The 21,468-nt window shown below is 40.2% G+C and overlaps 1 protein-coding gene across 1 annotated transcript in view; it reads left to right on the top strand.

The window, feature by feature from the left end:
- The window catches only part of DYNC1I1 (dynein, cytoplasmic 1, intermediate chain 1), a 176,809-nt gene that overhangs the window by 1,832 nt on the left and 153,509 nt on the right, over nucleotides 1-21,468 (top strand). Inside the window, exons 2-4 of the mRNA XM_009994970.1 lie at nucleotides 578-692; nucleotides 2,597-2,687; nucleotides 20,698-20,757. Of these exons, the coding sequence (XP_009993272.1) occupies nucleotides 578-692; nucleotides 2,597-2,687; nucleotides 20,698-20,757 (266 nt within the window). The remainder of the gene's footprint in view (nucleotides 1-577; nucleotides 693-2,596; nucleotides 2,688-20,697; nucleotides 20,758-21,468) is intronic.

Genomic DNA, 21,468 nt, shown 5'->3' on the forward strand with positions numbered 1-21,468 from the left:
GGGTTCAGTTTCCTCATCTGCTTGGGAGGAATCATTAGTTTTGGATCTCAGAGCCCAGGGATGCCAAAATTCTATTTTAGACACATTAGTCTTTCCCTTTGCTCCTGTTTGATGTTGATGTTTATGAAAAAATATTTTTATTGCCAACAATTGCTTGGGGCCAAATGCAGGCCCTTAAGCTACATCCCTGAAGTCCAATGGAATTTTATTTCTTGATCCTTAAGTAAGTAGGAAAGGCCATTTTTATTCTGGGTAATGATATCTGTTATTGTGTTGTCAGCTTTTACATTAGTTGAATAATTGCATCTGATGAGTGAGAGATAAGAAGTCCATCAGTGTACTGTAAAAATCCTTGCAAATATACTTGCAAAGATCAGTTTTCCCAGGCATTCAGGGAAAAATATTTTTACTGGTAACTAGAGTATAAAATGTCTCAGGTATAAATTATCTAAATGTATCTAAGTGAATGTCAAAGTTTGCCTAAGCAGTGGTGCATAGAAATATTTTCCAAACACTGAATTGCTAGAGCCCATTATATGTGGATGAAACGTCTCTATTTTGTTTTGTTTTAACTCAGGCTGATCTACAGCAGAAGAAGGAGCCAACTCAGGAAGATTCTGACCTAGACCGCAAAAGAAGAGAGACAGAAGCTTTGTTACAGAGCATTGGTATTTCCCCAGAACCACCTCTAGGTATTTAAGAGAAGCACACTGTAAAGCATTCAGCTCTGCCACAATGAATGCATTCTTTCTACTAAAGCATGCTTGGCTGTTTTGATTTTTGGCTGTATTAGTGAAGTGAACTCTTCTGTTTGGATGCCTGCCATACCATTTGCATATACCAGCTCATGGCGTTTTGAGTACTTGTCATTGCCAAAAACATCTGTTTCATTTCTTCAAGAAATTTTTGTGAACGCAATGCAGGTTGGTTTTGCGTAACAGCAGTGATTTCTTTTCTGATGGACTGTTTTGTCTTCTCTCACATCTATCTGATGACCCACAGAATAATATAAATGCTGTATTTCATTATCCCCAAGTTTTGTTTCAAAAATTCAGATTAAGCTTTTGCTCAGGAAGGAGGAGTATAGTCATGTGAGAACTCCCATTGATTTTATTTTACAATCGAGTGAAACTGGAGAGGAGAAATAAAAAGATAAACCACAACTAGCAAGAAGCTTATCATCAGATCATTATTGTAGATTTTAGATCTGGCTTCATGTCCTCAACCTCTTTTTTGTTTTCGATTTTTCAGTTCAAGAATCTGAAGTCCTCAGTTTAAAAATACATGAGGCAAAGTTTATAGTATCTGAATCCTGGTTACCTTGATTAAGTTCTGTCTCACTTATTGGGTGGCATAAACAGCCATGACATACCTGTAACCTGCCAAAGGACTGTGATGAAAATGAATTCACTTTTCATGCTGCAGTGACAGCATTCTGTGATAGTCTCCAGTGAGAATCTGCATTAAATGTTTGACCACATGGAAAATTCAAATCTGTTGACAGGTCTGTCATTATACATTATAGAGCATAACAAAACAGTTTGAAGCTTTACTCCATTAAATCTATAAAAGGAAATGCACATGATTTAAACCAAATGGAAAACTTTGCTCCTGCATTAAGTGCCTTTTTGTGTTTTATTCAATGTGACTGCTTTGAAGAAAACTTGCATTAAATCTTGACTGGAGCTATCCCTGCATTTTAAATATTTTTGTGAAACTATTTAAAAAGAAATCAGGATAATTTTACTTTTTATTTACTTTTTATTATTTCCTTGCTGAAGAGCTTTAGCTCAGGCTGACCTTGAGCTATGAACTTCCTTTCCTGTTTCAGGAAACAAAACTGCCTTTGCATGTAATATGCTTCAAAAGCCCTGGCAAGCCAAAGAGAAAGTAATTTCTAGAACTTGGGCAAATATCATCTAAACCAAGGAGAAATCTTCCTTGAATGTTGAAATCATGTCCCACCTAAAATGGAAACTTTATATGACTTAAATTACTTAAGAAAATATGTTCGCTGAACAAACTAATATGTATTCTCACCATCTTTGGGAAATGATTTTAACTTAGCTGAATTTCCTTATCAAGCTTTTATTTTTTATGGCATAGCCACACTGCAGCCTTAGACCATATCTAATGGACACTGGCTTTTGATTTATATTCAAAATTTGAAAAATATGCTTGTTCTATTGCCTACGTGACTTTACCAGAAGAGTTCACTTAGTTTTTTGACAAGACAAGCCCATGATATTTCTTCAAACTTTTAAAATCTTTTTGCAAGTCAACTTTAAACTACACCCAAGAAAACAAGTGCTGTTTTATTTCCACAGATATCTCCTCCATTGATTAGATTCCTATTGGGCTTTCAGTCCTGTCTAAATTCATGTCAGTTTTAACACTTCCAAAAGACTTAAAATTCACTTGACTCTCTTCCTTTTCTTTTTCTTTCCTTCCTTATTTGCTTTCACCATTTCAAACTCTCCTACACATTCATTGACTATCATTTTGCTCCATTGGTTTTGATTTGTCTGACACTGCTCTTCATCAGTGCAGTCGCTGCATGTGTTAACATGGGATACCTGTTATTTTCATTATTTAGTCCCAACCCCTATGTCTCCCTCTTCGAAATCAGTGAGCACACCCAGTGACGCAGGCAGCCAGGATTCGGGAGATCTGGGACCCATCGGAAGGTAAGACACAGAGTCAATAGCTTTGAATAGATGTTTTGGGGTTTTTTTCACTTGGCTCTTACTTTCCCATTTTTTACCTTTGTTTCTGTAACTGAGAACATCCTGTATCTAACGTGTACTTTTGCTTCTGTATTTTCCACTGTCTTTTGCCACCCAGTAGGACTGGTCTCAGATGTGGGGTAAATAAATGCATGCAGCAAACAGCCCTTATGCCATAAGCCCCACAACTCATACTGGAAGCAAGAGCTGAATTTATGCTTCTAAAATGGCCCACAGAAAGCTGTTAATTCTGTGTGGATAAACACTAAAAACAGAGGGCAGTGCCCAGTGGTACAACCTGTCACTCATGTGAGTTACCTTTGTTCACATAACCAGTCCCCTTTGAAGTCCTCCAAGGCTTAACTGCAGCCTGCCATGGGTTCTTGTGTGGCTACTCATCACAGTGTATGCCATGGACAGTGGCAGGGAAGAACTTCTAGAAAACCAGGCAATTCTGCCTTGGAATTGGAGTTTTGGGCAGAATGGGAGGGAAGCAGCTCTGTTCTTGTTGGAAGAGAGTGGTGGAGTGTGTGTAAGGGATGGGCACAAGAGCAAACTTCTTATCTTTGTTAGTATAGCTGAAATAGGAAATGGAAGTGGCAATCCCAAAGTACTTCCTGTTCTGGAGTAGAAAGAAAGAAGGAGGATGCTGGTAGTGTATGTTCAAGTTAGAAGAGGTCCAAGCAGCTATACTGTATATTTCGAAAAATGTGAAACAATGCATCCTACTAGGTCTCTTCATATCAAGTTAATTCAACATAAAGTCGAGCTTCCCACTCATCCAAATCCCAGGGCCAGAACTGTGCTAATGGCTCAAGAACACAGTGATTTCTCTGCAGTTGACAACTGTCAGGAGTAGACACCATACAGATGACATCTACAGATATCAACACAAATGTTACAGAGCTTCAGGTCTCTACACCAGCCTTCTTCTTAGAAAACCCACATTTCTGTTAACTGAAATTTTAGTGTCCCACTTCAGCTGGACACAGACACCCGTCTGTTGGGATATGGAGGTTGCACAGCTGCTGCTGCAATCTGCCCAGCCCTTCTCCCACAACTAGCCTTTAGAAGAAATGGAGGTTATTAGGTAGGAAAGCCCTAGCCTGTAGTGTAATGCTACATTCACAAATAAATGCAGTAGACTTCAGCAAATCAAAGTACTATGAGAATAAATTATTGGTTTGAAGCAAAGCATAACCTGCTGTTCAGGATAACATTATTTCCCTCAGTCCTGCATGAAGCTATGACAACATTGGCTGTAGACATCTAAATTCTCGGTTTTCTTCTGAACCTAAGCAGTGTAACATTATTTGTCTTAAGATAGTGAAATGCCCTTGGAAGAATTTATTTTACTCTGACCTGTGCTAGCACTTCAAATATCTGTCAGCAGCAAGCATGTTACCACATGTCCTAACAGAGTAGAATGCAGTTTGTCCTCTTCAAAGCTCATGGTGCACTGCATTGTGGGCTTTTGTTTTGAATCCATATTCTGGCTTTTTGTGGCCATACTAGGAACACAGTGGGAATTCTAAGACCATGTTTGTAGTACACCAGTTTGCTTGCCATCCTCTCGGGTGTTGAAGGGGCTGTGTTGTGTGCTGGGAAGGCCACTTGCAGGTGTGTCCTGCTATGAGCCGGGATTAACCAATTTTCCTTGTACCAATTTATTTTTGTTTCATTTAGAGAGCTCTCTTTACTAGCTCGAACCAGGACAAGGTGTTTGTCTGGAGTGACTGGTTTCTGGTGGTGGAAATTTGATGATGTCTGGTCGAGGCTCTGGGGAATCTGTAACCTGTGCGTTGTACTGGGAGGCAATTAGTTTGTCACTGGGTGCAGGTAGATGTGCTCAGTTTGTGGATGTGTGAACAAGTACACTCAAGTGTGCATGTGCAATAGAGCAGTCAAGACTGGAGAGCAAAATGTTCGTAGATCAGTCATCATAACAGGTAAAAAACAGGAAATCACCTCCACTGCTTTCTCTCTGGGAGATATGAAGACTGTATTTCTGGCTCAGTTTGACTGCTGCATATATTAATGCCCGTTTATCTGCATATGCAAGTTTACTTTGCTTCATTTAAATGTATCCTTCCATTTCACTCTACGATAAGGCACTTTTCCTGGATCCCCTCTCATAATAGCTTCCCATTTTCCCCATTCTGCTGCAAATTTGCTGTTTCACAGTAGACTGAGCACAGGCATTAGACAAGAGCAGATTAGTTCCAAAGCTGCTAATGCCCCAGTCTTGGGGATCGCAGTCTGCCCTTGTTGCTGCAAACACTGTTGCAGAGATAACAAGCTCACCCAGGCTGGCAGAAATCCTGAATGCAGTCTGATTAATCATTGCTGAAGTCTTCTCCAGAGGAAGATATGGATATTAAAAAAAACAAAACAAAACAAAAAAAAAAAAATCAGCTGTGCAGTCATACATTTTGGTTCACTAGAGAAGAGACGCCCTGTTGAAAGCTTTGAAGAAAGTAAGAGATCTTAATGCGTTCCTATTTAAGGTGACAGTTTCTGGTGCAGGGCTAGATTGAGTTAATAATTCTGGGAATTGTTAGCACTTCTGATAGTTGTCAGACTTAATCAATTGGTTGCAATATCACCAAGTGTATCTGAGGTATGTTTTGATTGGCAGTCACCTGTGGTTTCTTACAGAATAGTGAACATAGTTTAGCCAGAAATGCAGGTTTCTGGCATCTGCTTTTCAGGAAGCGCAATTAATAAACTGGAGAGTTTGGACAGTGTTGAGCAGTTGTTATCCTGGAACCACAGACCTCAATCAGTCTTACTTCGCAAGATGAAAACTGGTAACGTGGTCACCAAGTGCAACAATTATATGGGGAGCAAAAGGACTCCAGCAGGCAATGTGGAAGAGCAGCAAATTGTTTGACATTGAAGCTGGACAAATGTAAAACCAGAAAACCTTTGTAGAATTTTAATGGAGAGACAAATTGATCACTGAAGCAATTTACCAAAAGCATCTATTGGACCTTCTGCCGCTGGGCATTGTTCATTCAGGGTAATGTGCCTGCCCAACAGGCAGATGATTGGTCAAATAATAATTAATTCAGGAAAGTTGTGTGGCTGTTTTGTTGCATGGAAAGGAAAGCTGCATGGTCACAAAGGTCCCTTCTGGACCATTGTCCATTATCTCCAGCACAATAGCTAAAGCAATGCTGTCTTTTCCTTGATGCCATTAAGCTTATTAGAAGGTGTGGAGGAAACAGTGTAACAGCACTAAATTATGGAACTAGTTCTGTCCTTTGCAGCTCAGGTTTCTGTGAGGTTTTCGCCTGCTCGATCCTTAGTACTGACACCGCTATTTGTTCTAGCCTTTTCACTAGAGATAGGACAAGGTTTCAGAAGTGTTTTAGCTTCCCCCTGAGCCGTTACAGGAACTGTAGGAATGAGCAGATGTTAGATGACTGGAACTACTGGAAACTGCTGACAGTTTTATTTTAATGCTTTCAGCTGGATAGGAAAGTCAACTTCTTCTTTTTCTTCTTTTTTTTTAGGTTATTTTGGGGATCAGTTCTGGGTAGGCAGAGACATGTTATTATTTGATTCTGGAAGATCTTACCGTAACTGTGGGGTTAAGAAATAGGTTTGGTATGTGCTGCTCTTACTAATCAGACTCCTCTGAACAATTCATTAGAGACCTGTTGTTGCACAGTGGTCCACTTGCCTTTCTCCACATTGCTTTGCAAAACCCACTATGCTTTTCTGATGGCTGTGTTGCTTGTGCTACACAAGTAGGACAGGAAAATTACATCACACTCTGGACAGACACTTGTCTCTGGATAGATGGGTTCACAGAGCTTTTCTTTTATGAAATTCTGTCATTGCTCTCTATAACTACCTGAAAGGAGGTTGTAGTGATGCAGGTGTTGGCCTCTTCTCCCTAGTGCCTAGTGATAGGACAATAGGAAATCGGGTCAAGTTGAGCCAGGGGAGATTCAGATCAGATATTAAGAAAAATTTATTCACTTAAAGAGTGGTGAGGCACTGGAACAGGCTGCCTAGGGAGGGGGTGGAGGCACTTTCCTTGAAGTTTTTCAAAAAACAGTTAGCCGTGCTGTTTTGTGAGATGGTTTAGTGGTCACAGGGGTGTAGGGCTGATGGTTGGACTTCATGATCTTCAAGGTCTTTTCCAACCTCAGTGATTCTGTGATTCTATGATTCTATGATGTATTGAGACATGACTCATTTTCCACAAGAGATGTTGCAGAGTCCCATGAAGATTGTCTTTGGAATAGAGTGTGCTTGGCCCTTTCAAGATAAGTATTTTGGTTTTTTTAGGGTTTGTAAACTTTTTGTGGATACCCAGTGTCTATTGCTGATGAGCAGCTTATGCAGACATACACAACTGAAGTGTAGATTTCATCTAACCAGATTGGATAAATGTTGTGAAAAAGGAGCTGAGGTAAAGGCTTTTGCCAAGAGCTGCTGTGCTGTAGCATGGTGTGAAGCACAAACTTGCCTCTTTGGGTCTATTAGTATGAAGCTTCTTTGTGGTAACTGTTTGCATCTCAGGCTTCCTTAGCAGATACCCTGAACTTTGGCTACCTTAATGTGCCGGAGAGGATGCTAGCTATTATAATACAACTGCTGTGAAACAATGTCTATGGAGAGGCATGCTTTACTACTCAACATACCTTACACATTCATAAATCTCACCTTCTCAGCACTTACAGCCATAAACTGCATGTTGGTGTCACCTGGGAGAGTACTGAAGGATAGACCTTTTGCAGGGCTCCAGAGCCAGGCAGTGCAATACCAGATCTTGTGGGCTGAGCCAGCTCTCTGGAAGAGCCCCAGTCTCCTGTCACAGGTAGAGCCAGAGCACTGAAGTTTGCATGTTAACACAAGACACCAGGAATGTGTCTGTGCTGCAAGGATGTGCCTCCATGGCTGGGCAGCTTTCATGTGCTAGGGAAAGCCTGCATGTGTGTGTATTCTTGTATTGCCTGCAAGATGTTTGTATTGCATGCTTGGAGGAGTTGCATTTGTGGACCAAGGTGTGATTTATCTGTGCAGTCCATTTTTAGTTTGTGTCCTTCAGTATTTCTTACGTTCCCAGGTTTTTCACCTTACAGTAGTTGGCATGTGGCACTTCCTTGAGTGCATTTTGTACTGGAACATGAGAATCCCATTAGGCTGCCTATAACATTTCCCACCTTCCATCTGCTCAGGAAACTGCACTGGGCTCAGCTGTCTTGGATGTGTGAAGGTTAATGGTTGCTGTTCTTTCTGCAGCAGCTTCATCTGGGCTCTTTTGCTTTTAAACTTACCTATTTTGAATATGTTTAGTTACCTGATAATTTTATGGGCTCCCTTAAACACAAAGATGATAAGAAGCATTGTTCATCTTCTGGAAGCTTCTTTCAGAGAATGGCTGCTTCAAAGCAGTGTTACATGTGCTGTAAAATAATGCAAGACGGATTATTTCATACTATTTCTCTCACAGTCCATTGGTTTTGGTGGATTTGCCTGGCTACAGCTATTCATTCTGTAATTACTGTTCTTACTTGGATTAGGACACTACCTAATACTTACCTTAAATGGTTCTTGCCTGAATTATGTTGTCATTCCATGATATTGCCGGTTTTGAGATGTTTGATGCACTGAAATTGGTTAGCTTCCTTCAGTGTGGGAGGTTTACTTGCAGTAATGCAGGGTTAGTCCTTATTTAGATGAAGCTGTAAATATTTAATGACAGTTTCAGTGAGAATGAGTTTGAACATAGCATTAGATAGCAAATAAAAGAAAAAATAAGGGGAAATCAGATTTGTCATAAAGGTTTTGTAGCAGTAATGTGCTGTTAGACCACTCAGGAATCCTGATTGCCTCATAATCGCTAGAGTGTTTTAATTTAAAATAAAGTACATGAGCAATCCTAGAAGTAGAACAGCTGTGTTCAATCCTGGAGGACTTTTCTCTGAGAAGGAGAACCACCTCTGGCTTTGGCTGCATAATTTTTTGTCTACTGTGTCAGTTCATCTTGCAGTTACTGTGAACTCTGTGTTCCCAGTTGTATTCCAGAGAACACAGTAGCAGCTGTCACATTAGGTTGGATGTCCTTAGTGGTAGAGAGTGAAGAGCATGTTTTCTTCTCTAGCATTTTCTTTTGAAGCTTGCTGGCAACATCAGTCTGCATTCATGTAGACTTTCATCAGATGTGATTCTGAGTTGCTTCCATCTACCATGGCCACTTTGAGCCATTTATATAAAAGGATATATAAAGTAGGAAAAAATACATTATAATATGTTTCTTCTCAATTTGTTGATGTTTACCCTCAGTTTATATTGGGCTGGTAAAGGGAGAAAGATGTAATTCCAATCCTTTTTCCCTGCAGCATATTATTTCGTCATTTTTGTGTAGTTATTAGGTGTTCTGCTTTATAATGCGATACTCAAACACAAGGACTTTTGTTAATCCTGCATTGCTTCCTGTCTGACCCTCAAACACAAATATTTCTTGTTTCTCGGATATACAATCAAAAGGAAAGAGGTAGCCCTGGAGCATCTGGGCACCGAGTGTGTCAGAGGAGGTCATTATTTTATTTATCCTTTTACAGTTTCACATTTAATCTTGCTCACTGACAGTCATGTCAAAAGAAAAAAGGCATCTCTAGTTAAGAAGTGTGTTCTTACCACATAATATTTAAAATTAGAAATACTGTTTGCCAGTCTCTCATGAGTGCATTTAAATGTCACTAGTCTTTAGGTTTTGTGCCTTATAGGCTTTTTGCCTGAAAAAATCACTCAGCGTCTCAGCTTTTATTTTTACTTTTATTTTTAAACAGCTTCTTACCTAGTACAGTAATAAAACACATTGACAAGCTGAGGAAAGGGTATAAGAATGCCATTCTCCCTTTTAAATGTCTGCTTTGCTGTTCAATTAGGCAGATACTGAAGGAAAAGGAAGGAGGTAGATCCAGGTCTCTGTTTAGTTTATGTGGGAAGGTTAGATTATTATAGTAGATTTTCTTTTACAGTCCATGAAGCATATTTCCTGTCTTCTCTTTAGCTGTAGAAAACATCTCTTGTAGACATTTCTAAAAACAGGTTTCTCTAAGATCTGCTAAAACCACTGCTAACATAACTGTATTGCCTAGGGCTTAGCTAATTTATCATTAATGAATGCATTTGGCAGGTTCTGTGCCATGATGCAGTTTGGTCGCTGCCACCCAGCTTCACATTGCCAGCATTTTGTTGTGTTACTGCGTTCACAAATGACAGGGACGCATCTTCAGATGCAACCAGCACAAATGGGCCCATGTTGTATCGCCTCAGGAGCAACAGCCATAAGAGTTATTAGTAGCAGATTTTAAAAAAATTATGGTGTTTTTTTAATGATGGGTTTATATGTACAAAATGGCTTTAAAACGACTGTTTTAACGGCATATGTGTTTCATAAATGGGTTGAGCCAAAGGGAAACGTGGAACAATGTAAAGACTCAAAAGGAGCTACAGGAAAGACCAAGGGAAAATAATTACTTTATGGCAAACTTCCCTTGAATTGTTGTTTTATTCAGAAAAAAACAGGGGTTAAAACTTTAGGGATCATTCTGTAGTGCAGACATGAGCCATTCACAGTGGACAGTCAAAAAGAAGTGTTTGCTTGGTGACTAGAGGCAGATGGGATAACCTGTGGGATGCTGGCACTGCCACTTTGGTTTGGTGGAGTTTGCCCTAGTCTGGGATGTTTGCCATTACATGGTGAGGCAGACGTAGACACCCCATATAATTTACCATGACACCATCATCAGGATCTCTTGGCACACGTGTTTTATCTTACAGATCCGAACAGTGTTAGAGGCCAAATTGTGCCTTCAGCCTTCTTGACCTGAATCCTTCTGGCATCTGTGAAGGACTGTCACCTCCCCTTGCCCGGGGGGATTCTGGCTGCCTCACCTGTCTATGCTCTAGGAGCTCTCCTGCTTTTCAAAGGGATGCTGCAGATCTCTCCTACTTCCCACCCCCAGCCCTTTCACAAGACAGTAAGAGGGCTGGGAGGTCCTCCTTCCACAGAGAGTGGGCTGTGCAGCGTGAGTGGCTGCGGTGAGATGCTTGCACACATCTCGGCTTGCTCTGCATGCCTTACTGTATGAGGCTGGAGGACGGCAGGTTTCTTGCAGTCTTTTCCCTCCTCTTGTGTCTGCGCAGGAAGGGCCACAATCTTCTTCCTTTATGTTCAGTCTCTATTTAGCCCTAGATATCTGAAGCCTCTCCCTGCCAATTTTTTTCCCCCTGTAAACATCAGCAGACACCTTAGGGACTATTTGGCAGTCACTTTCAAGTGTCTGTATGTGTGACCTAGAAAGTAGGAAGTGTTTTTCAGTGCATGCTATTTACAAAGTCAGAGTGGTCTGTATTAATTAGAATCATCTGCAATCCTTTTAGCATGTGAGCCTGTGGCATCATTAAGGATTTTCATGCTTTCATTCCTGAAGGATGGATAGAGTTCAGTCCTCCAGATCTTTGATTATTTTTCTCATTAGCAAGCATCTCCATGCTGTAAATTAAAGGAGAAAGAAAGATTGCCATTCCCAGGGTGCTTCATAAAATGCCTTGGAAACCTGAGCCTCAGCTGCATCCAGAAGAAAATATTAATGTATAAAGCCCCTGCTTAACCATTTTGGTTATCAGCCCAGCTGTAGTTACTTCTTTGTAGTTATTTCCAGGCATATCATGAATATATTTAGTCAGACAGTCAGATGATTTTGGGGACTAAAACACTAGTTCTCTTAAAACAAAACAACTTAACTTGCTAAGGCCAGCTTGGCTTAAACAGTTGTGTAGAGCAGAATTTCATCTTGATTTAATTAAATTGTTTGAGATCACTTCCTATTAAACTGGTACAGTTTGCACATGTAGATGTTTTGTCCTTTGCTAGACTATTGAAAAGCCCCTCAGAATACCCCCATTCAGAATTTAATGTTTAATCGGAAAAAAATAAAAAGAGGCTCTGGATTTCAGGAACTGATTTTTTAGGAATTTTCTTCAAGTCCATAAAATTGGACTTGCTGCCACTGGAAAGATCTTGCTAAATCTCTGGATCATTTTTTTCCTTTTCTTTTTTTCAAGGAGTTTTGAAACAGTCTAAACATGCCTAATTAGATTTTTCATAAGCAAAACCTTTTAGTTTTCCATGTGAAACTGATTTTAATTCAGAATTTCTTAGTTGCACTTATTTACTTTAGTAATTCAAAATCAGAATGCAGTTTCTGAGTTGGTCTGTTAAAAGTCAGATAATTGGGTCATGAAAACTTGACATTTTGTCTGTCGAAGTTAGAAATTTTGACATTTTGATAACTCTTATACTATGAGCTCTTGTTTCAACCAAGATGTAGCAAAAAACTTATCCTCTTCTGGAACAATTTTGCTCTTTCTAGTCATACACATAGATATGTGTGTTAGCAGAAAATAATATGTTAGTATAAAGAAAGGAGAATATCAACTCTTCTTCCATCTAGTAGTTATTGGATTTAGCACTAAAGCCACAGGGAAAATTTTATTAAATCTTTCACTTTCTTCTTCAGCTGAATAATACCAGACCTAAAAACTGTATGTTCCAACCTGAAGAGTTGTGGGTTGTCCTTCCTAGATTTAACTAATAAATATAACCGCCTTTTATGTGACTCTCTCCAAAACCCCTTGAAGGTTATAAGAAGACTTCTATTATATACATATCCATGGTCTCTGGATCAAAGAGTCCTGATGTAAGTTCTGCAGATAACATGTAAAACTCCACCAAGTTCTTTCTTTGTTGCGCAGACTTATTCTTGGCATAAAAAAAAAAAAAGGATTAAAATACTGTTTTAAAAGAAAAAATTCAGGCGTTGCTACAAAAAGAAAACAACTTGTGCCTTCCCCTTCCTGAACATGTTTTTATTATTCCACTTTCAAAGTGAGCGTTCATGCTGTCCAGCACTTACTGTGAATCTGGGTCAATTCGTAGGCTCAGCAGAAGCTTCTGACTATTTGACCTCCTGTCCTCTCAGCTCCAGCCTGCTGCCCACAGTGACCCTCCTGGTAAACCAGTGTAAATTTGCAGACTAAGATTTCTGTAGCTATAGCATATGAATTGTGAGAATGACAAGGTTCATTATGTTGACAGGAGACTATATCCTGTAACGTAGACCTGAAACAAAGGACAGTATAATATACCGAGTAAGTTCTGCAGATGGGGTGAATTTAACTGCTGATTTGATTAGTGGAATTCTGTGAAATGGTAATCAACAAGGTGCTGGTCCTGTGAAATGTCCTTACAATTAAAGGTATGCCAGAATTGTTCATTCTGATTTAAAAGCCAAGTGGATTTTGAAAATTATTAAATGTATTTGGTAGCATAGCAGTGACTTAAAAATAATTTGAAATATACATGTGTTTCAAATGTTATTTGTCCATGATTTTTAATAAAAATTCCTTTTAAAAAAAATAAAATATTTTTAGCTCCTGCCCTTCTGAGAAGGGCTGTTATGGTTGCCAGGCAGCTGAAGATAGTCCTCTGCTCTCAGGGAGGTCATAGTTGGTCTTTTTAATGAGGAAGACTGGAAGTCAGAGGTGTCAGTCTGCTTGGAAGTGTAAATGCAAATGCAAGTATCTGGCTGTGCTCCATCAGTGGTGCCAAACTCCTTGCTCACTGAATGTATAATGGCATTTCATTTTATGATTCTCAGCCCAGCTTCAAACAGAAAAACGAATGGTGAAGTCAGAGCACACTGCTCTCTGCAAGCACAAGTGAGAGTCTTGTTGAGAGACACAAATCCTCCCTAACTGCTGATAGTCATCTTGCTTGTAATGTGCCTCAGAAAACGAGTAGCACAAGGAAGGTATTTTTCTTTTGCCAACCCCTTCAGTGTGGAACAGATCTGCAGAACAGAGCACAGATGGCAACAGAATAGTGGCTTCACTGCAAAGCATCAATTGAGGCAAGTGGTACTTTTCCAACTCTGAGAAGCAGCTTTTAATCTTCTTTTTCTTGATGTGTTTTGTTTTGGAGGGACACTTTATGTACAAAAAATAACAGAAAATGAATATGATAGTGGAGAAAATTAAGATTTTAAAAATCTAGGATCAAAGTAATAAAGTAAAACAGCCTATCTATATACATATATATTTTTTAATATCTGCAGTATTTTCTCACCAACAGTCTCCTAGTTCAGATTTTTTAATTAATCAGCAGTGAAGTAGGAGCTTTGGAGAAAGTGACACAACAGAGTAGGTAGGACTTTTGAAAATTGTGTAGCTAAATAGTTATGCAGCCTTAAATTAAATCTGGCAAAAAGCAGACCAAAAAAGTCTATATACACAATATATAACATATAGAACTTGCAGATAATACTGGATTACAATTTTAAGACTATTTGGTATCATATTGAAATAAGTGATTTTCACACATCTCAAGCACTGTATTGTATTTAAAATAGGTCACATATCTTAAAAGTTGTTATTTTTAAGATTATGTGGGTTGGGTGGAACCTGTTTTTCAGCATATCATTCACGTGCAGGTGCACAGTTCTTAATATAAGCAACTCTGAATCTTTTGGAAACTGTAATCCAGGCCTGCATTTTAAGCACGAAGCTCCTCTTTGCATCAGAATGAAAAACAAGAATCCTGTTATTCTTTTGCAGTCTGGGGGTTTTTTGTTTACTCTTTTTTCTAATTCACGTATATGCTGATTGCATTTGAAGTTAGAATAAAAGAAAGTGAGCAGCAGACCAAACCTTAAGGCTCTCAGCTGTCCCATCAGTGCGGGTAGCCCCTTGGCTCTTCACTGGGTGCCATCAGGGAGATGAAAGGGGGAGCACAGAATCACACAACCAAGAGAGACTGAGGTTGGAAGACATCTCTGGAGATCATCTAGTCACTCCCCCCTGTTTAGAGCAGGGTCATCTAAAGCAGGTTGCTCAGTCTATGTCCAGTTGAGTTTTGAGTCTCCCAAAGGATGGAGACTCCACAAACTCCCTGGTAAACATGTTCCATTGTTATACTACACTCACAATAAAGATTTTTCTTATGTTCAAGTGGAATTTCCTTTTCTCAGTTTGTGTCCGTTGCCTGTTGTCCTGTCACTGGGCACTACCAAGGTGAATCTTGCTCCATCTTCTTTACTCACACTCCCAAGTCACCCAGTCAAGTTAATTGGGCTGTTCCCCCCACATGCTTTGTGGACAGCCACCTCTAAAACCTCCTCACAGCTGGAGTCTAAGCTGGGTGCTTAGAACTGCCGCATGGAGCAATCTCCTGTCTTTCTGTTTGAATGCAGAGAGCCCATGATGTCGTGTTCAGTTGCTGGAGCACTTCATTTATGTGCCTGAAGATAATATAAATACCCACTGTGATGTCAAGACCTCCTACTAAGCCAGGTGGGGAAAATGAGATTAGTATGATTGGTATCATTTTAGAAGCATTACTCTGGTAAGCAAAGGTGCTTTGAGACTTGATAAGCTTTGGGTGACTCCATATGCTGTGGGTGAGTCCATCCTTCATTTCTGGTCTCTGTTTCAGTAACAATCTGTGATCTGCTTAATGGGATTGGCCTTTGAACTCTGGAAACCTCAGTGCAGCTTAATCTGAGGAGTCATGGCACACTCCTTCTCTGTATTTCGGGGTTAAGAGGACATAGCTATTTCCCAAACAAAGGGTCATCTCAGGACACTGCTGTTGCTGCAAGGGAAGATGCTGGGTTTGGGACCTGTCAGGGCTAATGGTGTTTCATTAGGGACACATATGGATATCTCAGTCAGCAGATACCTCAGGACTTAGTACACTGTCAGTGTGGGTTTCTCCTAGTCTGGAAAGCACAACTCCTCCTGGTGACAGGAGATGCCAGAATACAGTGTTTGCTTTCCTCCAGTTCTACTTGAGAGTGTGATTTGCAATGCTGCAAAGAGATTTCTACCCTGCAAGAAGCCCTTGGAGAGCAGGCTTTGCTGTTATTTCTGTGAGCAGCTTTTCAAAAGTGTGGATTTTCAGGCCTGGTTGTTCTTGACCTGGGAAGGGAGAGTGGGGGGAGAAATAGTAAGTCATGCAGAATGCATGTTCTGCAGCATCAGCAACAGATGAGAGAGGATATGATTTTAGCTTCAGGGAAGCAGTCAGAACTAGGCTGCCAGCATGTTGCACATTGATTGAATGAAAAGTGTTGGACTGGGGCACTTACCAGAGCCAAGTTGTACTGCAATCTGACCGTGAGTCCAGATACTAAATGTAATGTTATGATGGTGATTTAATAAGTATATGTATTGGCACTGATGCTTTACACGTTTCATATGCTATCACTGAGGCCAGAAAGTTGCTTAAATCAGCTGAGAATTTCTCATGGATTCCAGATGGTTTTGGATGATAGACTCACTGCTTCATTAGTGCATTCTGAGGCTGAGAACTTTCCAAAAGAGTTCAATTTTTTATTTTATTTTTGGTTTATTTATTTTAGTCCTTTCCATATTTTTAATCTTCATAATTGACATTACACAATCAGAATAAAATCTTCTGGAAGGAAGGTTCCACAGGGCATTGTAACAGATGGCAGAGTGCCTGGTTTTCCATGATAATAATAATATGGAAAAGGGAATACTTCTGTTAAAATTCCTTATCACCTCCCTCCTTAAATTTTACAGTGGTCTCTGTCCTCTTAAAACTGTGCTCTGAATATCTCCCTAATGCTTTGGACATGAATTCAGAATAGAAAAATGTAACAAATTGCTTTACCATCCAATCCTTTAATAAATGTATGACATCTAGGTCTTCTCCTTGTGTTGGTTTCTGTCTGTAGGTGATTATCCTACTCACTGGGGAAAAAGAAGATCCATAGTATCAAAATTGTCTGGCACTTTCTCAGTACTAAGAGCTGAAGCAGCACCAGCATTAATACTGTCCTAAATTCAAGAAAAAAAATAGATTCTTGAGATCATAATACAGAGCAAATAGAGGACACTAAAATATGCCTATCTAAAGGAAGACAGAGAAAGCAGATCAAAGCGAGGTAATAACATTGGTGCCTTGTCTGCTTAGTGCAAGATCTAAAAGCACTCATTCCCTTCATGCTGCTTTAAAACAATCTGTTATTAGATAATAGTTACACTTTTTATCCTACGATCAGCCAAGGGCAGCCATCGAGCACCAAACCTGTAAAAGGAAGATTGATAGGAGGGCTATTGTTTGTCCCTCTGTGGGGGGCTTACATAGTAACCAGCTTTGAAACAAACTTATTTGGGTAGTTGTGAGTAAAATAGCATCTGTGCTGCCAGGGAGGTGGCAGTGGCCTGAGCTGGATTAGTCCTGGTTGTGCTGCTCCTGCTGGGTGAGTTTCCCAGCACCCTTTCCACACCGTGTGCACTCGCAGGAGAAGGCTCAGCTTGGATGGTTTGCAGGAGGTTTGTGGAAGGACTGGAATGTGCAAGGGAGCACTACTACAAGGTCTGAAGCTCAGGTCTCTTTTTCCCAATAAAATCTTAAAGTGAAAAATGTTTTATATCTCTTCAATTTAGACCTGTGCCAAAATCCCCTGGTTGCCTTTAGGGGAACTCTCACCACCTGAAAGAGTTCAGAATGGCAGCACTGGTGCCTGAACGCAGTTCTCCTGGGCCAAGCACTTGTCTTTGGGCTCTGCAACTTTACTCCCTCTGCCCCTGTCTTTGGGTGACTGGAAGCCCCAAAGCTGGTTGCAGTTTTCTTTTATGAAGAAGAAAAAAGAAAAAACCTCTGGAGGAAGAACTCATGCACTAGATTTGACAAAGCTTGACAGTGCTTTTTCACTGACATCCAGTGGCATTTCACAGTGTTCCCTGCTGAGAGCTGTCCTCAGGAGAACAATCATTGTGATCCTTGTCCAAACGATCAAGCAATAACATATGCTATGTCTGCTCATCACAAACAGATTAGCTTTAATTTCCCAGTCTGGATGAGGGCACAGGCTATTCAACATGTCTTTGGGTTGCTAATCCTCCAAGAACCTATATATTTCTTTTTCAGTGCTATTGCCATGGAAACTGCAGGTCCAGATTACATCTTTACTGTGCACTCACTTTCATTTTGATCTACAGACATTCTTCAGGTGCCAGGAAGAGGCAAAGGACACATCAGTTTGTTCCTTGAAATAATCTAGTCATACCCTGTGCTCTCCAGCCTCCATTATGTTAGTGTGGCCACTCGCATCCTGTGTCTTCTAGGGCAAGAGACTTGAAACCTGAAGATCTGGCTACCTGCAGCCCTGTTTTCTATGGTAACATTACTCAGCCAAGCTTGAGAGGAGAACACAGCAAATTGCTTCCTTATCTATTTTTCAAGTGGTATCTGTTGCAAGTGGTAGCACAGTGATGTAGAGAGAACAATTACCGTTTGGAGCACAAATCCAGGAAACATACTGCAGATGCACTTAAAACTGCTGAGAACAGGTGTAATCAGGAGGCAAGGAGAATTGCTATTAAAAGCACATTATCAGTGTCAAGAGTGGTGAAGTCTTCAGGTCAGAATCCAGATAATTAAACACTTAAGGGAAGAACATGTCACCACTATGTGTATGGTCTGCACATACCAAACAATGGCCAGAACCATAGGTATTGCTCTTCTCATATTTTGGGCATTCAAGAGCTGTCTTCAATGTGTGAGATCTCAAAATTTGTTTCATTTAGGCGTTCAGCTTTTATAATTTTGTCTCTGATCCTTTTCTAATACAATTCCATTCTGGAGAAGTCTCTCTGTATTCCTGTCTGCCATGCCAATACACATAACTATGGATCATAATAAGTAGTCCTTATATTACATGGGGAAGCACCTTAGCATTACAATTCTTCATTCTTTTTGTGTGTGGAGGGTGTTGAGATTGATTCTCTTTCACTCTGACATGACAGAGTGCAGCACATGCTCTTCTCTATCTCTCCAGAGGTGAGTTAACATTAGTAATACACTGGGTGAGTTTAGTAAGTACAGGAGGTAGTATAACTATATATATATAGTATAATAATAATATGACTTTAAGAGATCTATTTCTAACCTAATTCAGTAACTTACGAGTTCATGAGAGTGATTCATTGGCAGAGGCTGCTGTTGCTGCAGAAATACTGTAAATTGGGCATGGCTGGTTATATGGCTTAATCTGGTAACATTATTTTCTCTGTATCCTCAAGGTGTGTATTCAGAAGAAATGAGGGGAGTTTTTAGTTTTGAAGACTATCATTATCCAGCATGTCTGCATGACTTGCTCACTTCACTGAAGGAGTGCTTTGCTTCAGCCTTTGCTAGTAATAGAGTGTTCATACTACAGGAAAGGTGCTGGGGAGACAAACTTGTATTCCTGTTTCTATCATGGAGTGGGCCAGTTTTCTTGAACAGAAGATACGAGTTACCAAGGGAGGAAAATTGAAGTAAATTCAAAAGCCAGAGAATGAGTATTGGCCTCAATATGTTGATTTATTTATTTCTAAATTGAGGGATTATAAGTCTTTCAGAGGATTTAAGAAAGGCTCTGTGAGTGTTTGCAAAGTATTTTAGAGACAGTAACATGGCAAATTGCACTGCAATGCAAGGAATAATGTCTTTATTTCAGACCACACCTCTGGAGCATTAATACATTTGGTGACAGTCCCATATGACAGCAGTCCATTTAGAGACTATTATAGGTCTCATTCTCCCAGGTGTGTCATTCCTGTGTTCCTCAGGAATTTTAGCTGGAGAACAAGGAAAAGAATTTGCTTATTTTTCCCAGATGCCCCCAGAATGTGTCAGAGCTGGGGTCAGTGTGCCATTTGTTGGCATCCACTCTGTGATGTTGGTGCCTGGAGCACTGTTTGGGTGATGGCTTTTTGTCAGACTCAGGAGTGTGTGAAGGGCTCTACTCTTCACTGGAGTTCATGGCAAGTGCTCAGTCCATCTTATAATAAAAAACATTATTACAATATGTTGTGCCTGCAGATTTGACAGATTATTATGAATGCATCAACATAGTTAAAGACTTAGAAATATTTAAGAAAAAAAAAAGTTTCATTATTCAATATCTGAAAGGAAACCCAGCTTCTTTCCTTTGTTTACCAATAATGTGTAGTTTTAATAAATTGCCTGCCCTGTCACAGTGTGGCAATACAAACCTTGTTTGACATACAGACCTTGTTTGTTATGCTATGGTTGTGCCTTGCACTTAGAGGTTGAGCGTGACATAGAGCATAGAATTATAGAGTTGTAGAATGTCTTGGGTTGGAAGGGGCCTCTAAAGGTCATCTAGTCCAACCCCCCTACAATAAGCAGGGACATCTCTAACTCTCTAACTAGAATAGATTGCTCAGAGCCCTGTCAAGCCTGACCTTGTATGTCTCCAGAGATGGGGCCTCCACACCTCTCTAGGCAACCTATTCCAGTGATCCATCACCCTCATATTAAAGAACTTTTTCCTAATGTCCAACCTAAATCTACCCTTCTCTAGCTTAAAATCATCACCCCTTGTCCTGCTGTTCCATGCCCTTGTGAACAGCTCTTTCCCAGCCTCCTTATAGACTCCTTTCAGGTACTGGAAGGTCGCTATAAGGTCCCCCTGGAGCCTTCTCTTCTTCAGACTGAACAACCCCACCTCCCTCAGCCTGTCTTCATAAGAGATGTGCTCCAGCTCGCAGATCATTTTCATGTCCCTCCTCTGGACATGCTCCAACAGGTCCACATCCTTCTTTTGTTGGAGGCTTCAGGGCTGGATGCAGTACTCCAGGTGAGGTCTCCTCAGCGCAGAGTAGAGGGGCAGCATCACCTCTCTAGATCTGCTGGCCACACTTCTCTTGATACAGCTCAGGATGCCATTTGCCTTCTGGGCTGCAACTGCACATTGGTGGCTCATGTCCAGCTTTTTATCCAATAAATGTAACTACTGTAATGCATGTAACTTATGAGATGGGGTTTTGTTCATCCTTTCAGTTAATTCTGTGTGTTCTTTTTTTTTCCCCTCCCCTTTGTGCTGCACGGCTGATACCACCCTAGGACCTTGCAATGGGACACAGACCCCTCAGTGCTGCAGCTCCAGTCTGACTCTGAACTTGGGTATATGTCAGCTCTTTTTTGTTATTTATCATTTCTTTGCAAGAATGATGTTGAAAATGCTTCCCGGCTGATCTGGGTTTGTGTGATTTAAATTTGCTTTGTTGACTGAAAAAGACCAGAATTTAAGTTTCCTTTTTTTAGTTTGATCAATAAGAAGCTTCAGCAAAAAAAACCAACTACTTAAAGAAGCTTGTCAAAAGATAAGCTGCTATTTCGGTTGCCTGAAACACAATACAAATAACTATTTCATTACAGATGAAATGTTATTATTGTGGCACTTAATGTGCATGTACAGTTGCATTGGTCTTGTTTGTACCTGTTGATTTGGACTTTTCTTTCTGAATCATTTGCAAGGTTACTTTCCCCCCTCCTTCCTGTCTGCCATCCTTATCCTGTTTCCACATGCAGTAACAATTACCCCTTTTTCCTTACAAGCTTTATATGTGCTTAGAATTGTGCACTTAAATATGATCACAGTCCAAGAGTAATTGCCATCTTAGTTGAGTCCAGGCCAATCAAGAATTTTTTAAATTGTACTAGAGATAAAATTAATATTTTTTGGTTTGGGATAGAACTTCTCTGCCCCAAGCATCTGAAAAAAAATAGTTAAATATTTCAGAAATGCCCACCTGCAAAGATATTTAGGGTTCACTGTTCCTCTGAAAAGGACAGGAAGCAGTCCTTCAAGTTCTTCAGAACTCAAGTCACAGG

The sequence above is a fragment of the Chaetura pelagica genome, unplaced genomic scaffold (assembly GCF_000747805.2).
Source record: "Chaetura pelagica isolate M959 unplaced genomic scaffold, ChaPel_1.0 scaffold12, whole genome shotgun sequence".
NCBI lineage: Eukaryota > Metazoa > Chordata > Aves > Apodiformes > Apodidae > Chaetura > Chaetura pelagica.